The 5,830-nt window shown below is 33.0% G+C and overlaps 1 protein-coding gene across 1 annotated transcript; it reads left to right on the top strand.

Moving 5' to 3' along the window:
- The first annotated feature begins 1,116 nt into the window (after positions 1-1,116).
- On the top strand, positions 1,117-5,437 carry LOC126600864 (probable carboxylesterase 15). The gene is made up of 2 exons (XM_050267557.1): positions 1,117-1,877; positions 4,607-5,437. Exons 1-2 carry the CDS (start codon positions 1,210-1,212, stop codon positions 4,911-4,913), a joined length of 975 nt encoding a protein of 324 aa, XP_050123514.1. The 5' UTR covers positions 1,117-1,209; the 3' UTR covers positions 4,914-5,437.
- The last annotated feature ends 393 nt before the right edge of the window (positions 5,438-5,830 follow it).

The raw sequence follows: 5,830 nt of genomic DNA, 5'->3' as shown, positions 1-5,830 counted from the left end.
ACTTTTATGAACTCATTTAAAATTCTAATTAAATACAGCTAGATTTTATGAACTTTTATGAGCTCCTTTGAAATTTTAATTGAATATCTCTTGCCATTTAAGATACATTTAAATCCTCATAAATACTCTTAGATTTTTAAACCTTTTTCAAAATTCTTCAAAATACACTCCTAAAAAATTCTTTTATTTTAAATTTAAATCCTTATTTAATACACATGAACCTTTTATAGACTCCTATAAAATCCTAATTGAATACAGCCGGATTTAATGACTTTTATGAGCTCCTTTAAAATTCTAATTGAATATCTCTTGCTTTGAAGATACAGTGAAATCTTCTGCCACTTAGTACTACGGGATAGTGGTATTCCTCTTCACTTGTAAGTGAGAAGTCTTAGGTTCGATTCTCGCTAAAGGTTAATTTGAACCACGTTATTGCTAGCCCATTATGAGACTAAGCCCACTCCATTCGTTTAGGGTAAATAATATTGCTTGTAAAAAACACTCATATCCTCATAAATACTCCAATATTTTTTTAAACTCCTTTAAAATTCTTCAAAATCTCAATTGAATACATTTCTAAAAATACAACGTTTATTTTTTATTTTTCTATATATTGCATTTTTTTAACATGAATATTGAACAAATTGTAATTCCTAAACTTACTTAAAAAAACAAACAAACATGGAAATTGTAGTAAAAAGGTATTTCCTAGCGACCATTTTTCAACATTTTGCGAGGGGATTTTACTAAAAGAAAGTCAGCGATATGGTGAATTGTAGTAAAGTTATTTCCTAGTGGTCTGGTAAACAAATTTGATGATCGTAACACTAATATTGTTGAAAAGTAAAACTAGGTAGCCCACTTTGAATGGACAAGTTTTTCAGTTCTTTAATTTGGATTGTAACAGTTTTCTAATCTATGTGATGATAGTTATAAGTTTCCAGGCAACTGGTAATTTTCAACCATCCAAGCCAACTTTTTTACAGCTACCCAATATGGTCTATTTTCAAAACAATAAGATAAACCAATGGCCATGCATGCATATGATGTCCCCGTTAATTAATTTACCAAATAACCCACAAATTGCACATTATGTCCAGCACCACCCTCCCTCTTTGTCCTCTCTATACATACCCCCTAACCATGAGACATCTTTCCTCACACCCTCCATTCCCAAATAACCAAATCCCAAAAGAAAAAAAATAATATATGGGTTCCCTCCCTCACATAGTAGAAGATTGCATGGGAGTTCTCCAAATCTTTAGCGACGGTTCGATCAAACGCTGCTCCTTAACGGACATAAACGTCAACATTCCTGTCATTGACGACGGCTCCGTGGCCTTCAAAGACATAATTTTCGACACAAAACATAAACTTTCCCTCCGTTTATACAAACCCAAATCAGCAAACCTCAATTCCAAGCTCCCCGTGGTCTTCTACTTCCACGGTGGCGGCTTCTGCGTTGGCTCGCACGTGTGGCCAAATTTCCACAACTGCTGCATCCGCCTATCTTCCGGGCTCCAGTCACTTGTCGTGGCCCCGGACTACAGGCTCGCTCCAGAGAATAAACTTCCGGCTGCGATTGATGATGCAGTGAGTGCAGTGGAGTGGCTGCAAAAGGAGGCATTGGGTGAGAGCACGAATGATGCATGGATTGGTGGTACGGCTGACTTGGATCGGGTTTTTGTATTGGGTGACTCTTCAGGTGGGAATATGGCCCACCACCTGGCGGTTCGGCTTGGGATGGGGTCTGTCAAGGCGGCTCCGGTTAGGGTACGGGGGTATGTGCTCCTAGCGCCATTTTTTGGTGGGGTGGAGAGGACAAGGTCAGAGGAAGGTCCTTGTGAGGCGCTTCTAAGTTTGGAAATACTTGACAGGTATTAATTCAGAACTTTTTGAGTCTTGTCCTTTCCTAGTTTGCACATTAATGCCCTCTTCTTTATCTTTTTTTCTTCTTTTTGAGGAAAATTAATGCTATCATATCTTACAACATGGTATTTGAAAATCCTCGCGTTCAATCTGAATCATATATTCAAGGAACATGATATAACATATATTGTTATATATATATATATAAAGTGAAAATCTCACAACTTAGCATGTTAAGTTGTTTGATCAGATAAAAAACCATATTTGTTCTACTTCTACACCTTTAATGCTCAAAAGAAGTCACAACTAATAAGTGCCCACAAATTGGCACACTATCCAATTACTTAATTCTGACAATGCTTCTTCGGATGTGTGTACATGTATCTTCTGCTTCGAAAAGTAGCACAAATTCTAAGTAAACTCCATGCACGAGACAAAGTTCCATAAACTAATGTATTTTCTTTCACTTGGTGTCAACTTTTTTGTTTTCGTTCTTCAATGGGGGATCAGTTAGGGGTCAACTTGTTTGTATAAAAACCCAAAACTCGTATATACCATTTACCTCTTTTAAGAGAAGTTTTTATGTGACCACAAAACATGTGATCGTTGCCACTTACTACTATGATTTAGTGGTATTTATTTTTATTTGTAAGTGAAAGGTCTTAACTTCGATTCTCGTCAAATATGAATTTAAAGCACATTATTATGGCTCGCCCATTGTAAAGTTTAGCCTATTCCTCACTCACTTAGTATAGATAATATCGTTTGTTGAAAAAAAAAATTATAATCATTTTAAATGTTATATATCTTGACCATAAAAGATGTCGGCACTTGTGAATTGCATCGTAATTACTTGTCCTTTCAAAATATGGTCTAAAATTAGAAGATCTTCTAGATAATTATAGGCGATGACTACTAGAAGACACCTAAATAGGGTAGAAGTAGAAGATGCCTCCAAAGCCCACTAAAGTTGAACTTGAACGAGTCATCTTTTAAAATTGGAGGTGTCTTTATCCAAATAATATCTCAAATAATAATTTAAGCTTAATTAGCTTGTGTTTTACCAACATGGGGGCAATTCAAATTACTACTAATAAAAATGATCATAACTTAATTAGATTTAAACACGTCATCTTTATTGACAAATAATGACGGATGGCACAATCTTGTGTGATACATGTGGCAAGATCTTGTAATGTTAGGTTGTTATTAGGTTGCTTATCCATTAAGCTAGCTGTTACTATATATAGTAGGATTACTTTCCTTTTCTAAGTAACTCAGACAATAATATCAAAGCTTCATTTTCTTTAACCTTTCAACTTCTCTCGGCTCTTATTTCATTCTTTGATCCCTTGATTCTCTTGCTCTAATGATGAACTGTTATGAATGTTTAGTAATAAAGAATATCAGTTGGTATTTTTTTAACAGAGAAAATTCGCACTTGGGGCTTTCTTACAGTCATGGGTAGAGAAACAACAATAAATAATAGTTAGTTGGAAACCGCTTTGATAGCTTTAGAAAATTTGGATATAAAAAAAGGAAAACTAATGAAAGAGTTTGTAAACTTTGAGTTTTAACAATAAGGACAAAATAAATGATAAAATGAATAGTACCAGGATTGACTTTTTAGTGTAAAAATATGGTTTTTCGTTAAAGTAAACAATATTATGAGTTTTTCGTTAAAGTTCCCTATAAAAAATGGGAGCTATTATTGACAAGAAAGTAGTCATGATGCACTCATTTGAGGGAGGATCCTCGTTAGATCCTATTTGTGAGGATTCCAGAAATCCTTCAATCACATCCATTCATCGTATATCGTGCGGTCAGTTTTTGTCAAGTACTGTTTATATTCATTTTTAAATAAAAAAAATTTACAATGATTTCTGACTGCACGATGTACGATAAACAGATGTGATTTGAGGATCCCCGGGCAAGGATCCTCCTGGCTAATAAGAAAACAAAAAAGGAAAAAGCATGATGATTGTTTTGGAGTATATATTCATAACAATTAGCGAAAAAAATTCTCTTATTTTGTTTCTCAACAGAAAAAGGAGAGGGATTCAAACTTAGTAGTTTTTTTTAATATTATAAAAATAAATACTGTGGTTTTGACAATTATTCAAGATGCTTTGATTTGATTTGTGTGGTATGAACATATGCAACGTTGTTACTTACCATGCATGAATAATGATCAAACTTTGAGTTTCTTTCCAAACGTGTAAGATAGTGCTTAATCCAATGCATGACCAACAAACCCGAAATCATTATGATATAAAACAAGATAACCTTGATGTTAGGATAACAAGCAAGTCTAGCTATCGTGTAAGTAGTGTTTATCCAATATAAGTAGGACCTTTCAAATGATTAAGATAGTGCCATATCCATTTATCTATTTTTATAATCAAACGACATTCCTTTTCATCCTCCCTTAACCAATAACAAATGCATACTTATTGTTATTGGTTCTAATATCGGACACATATTTGACTCTCAATACATAGAAATAAATTTACGAGAGCAGCCTTTAGGACATTTTTTTAATGATCATTTCTCTTTTTTGGTTTAACAATATTCCTTTAAGTATTATTCTCACGTCAATATTTGATATGTATCATTTTAGGATCCCTGGCCTATTTAAAGAAATTAGTTTGATATCTATGTCAGCTGTCTTCTATAATTTGTTTTATTCAACAACTATCTTCCATAAAATTAATTTAATGGTTAATATTCCATGCAGATTTTGGAGGCTTTCAATGCCAACAGAAGAAACCAGAGACAATCCAATGGTCAACCCGTTTGGACCGAACAGTCCAAACCTTGAGAAGGTGGCCCTTGATCCCATCTTGGTTGTCGTGGGTGGCAATGAATTGTTGAAAGATAGGGTGGAGAGTTACTGGAAAAAGTTAAAAGATTTGGGAAAGAAAATTGAGTATGTCGAATTTGAAGGACAGGAACATGGGGTTTTAACGAATGATCCATACTCAGAAGTCTCAAATGAAGCTTTGCAAGTTATTAAAAGATTTATGACTGAAAACTGCAACTGAATAAGGAATTAATTACCATGCATGTGATATATTGTTGGATCAGTTTTCAGCTAGCTCTTTAATTTATTCAGAAGCGTTTGAGCTTGTATGTTTATAGACAAGAATTTGAAGGTTAGCATCTTGCTTTTTTTTTTTTTTTTTTTTCTTCTGAATCTGATCAAGCTATTAGTATATATTAATGATGAAAAGTTATATTTATGGTTATTACTATAATATTGGGGAGTTATATCAAAATATTATGTATGTATGCATGCACGTATATTTGATGTATGTATACATGTATGTATGTATAATGTTGTGGGAGTAAATTGAGGAAGAAAGGGTGTGATCATCATCTCACAAATTTTATCATTTTAAATATATAATTATTATTTTTCAGAAATTTGACAGTAGGAGGGAGCTTTATTCATAATTTAAAAAAGACACGACTTAGTATTACGATTTAATTATATTACTCTGTATTTTGTAATTGTGAGCATTATGTTCGACTTTGTAAATTGCAAGTTAAATATCAAATTATTATAGCTGGATTGTTGTGTAACTTAGCTTAAATTTGTCACCCCTTAATGTAAATATATTGTTTTATAAAAAAAAACAAAAATAAAAAGACAAACAGGAGACATAAGGCCTGACCCCCCCAACTATAATCTTTAACTATAATAGCGTCTTGAATATTATTAGGAGGCATCTCAAACAGTTAAAATAAATGAGCATAAATTAAAACACATAGAGCTAACATATCATTTCAAGTAACTTATGAGTGTATATGAGTGATCATATTGGTTTTGAAATACAGGAAATGTATTCTTAAGTTATAATCCACAAGATGTATACGTAAGTAAGCCCAAACATGATACGATTACGTGTATTAAGTTAGTTTTGAGTTATACATGATTAATTAAACATGGTAGATTAAT

Source organism: Malus sylvestris, chromosome 14 (genome assembly GCF_916048215.2).
Source record: "Malus sylvestris chromosome 14, drMalSylv7.2, whole genome shotgun sequence".
Taxonomy (NCBI): domain Eukaryota; kingdom Viridiplantae; phylum Streptophyta; class Magnoliopsida; order Rosales; family Rosaceae; genus Malus; species Malus sylvestris.
This window is presented reverse-complemented; position numbering and strand designations above follow the sequence as displayed.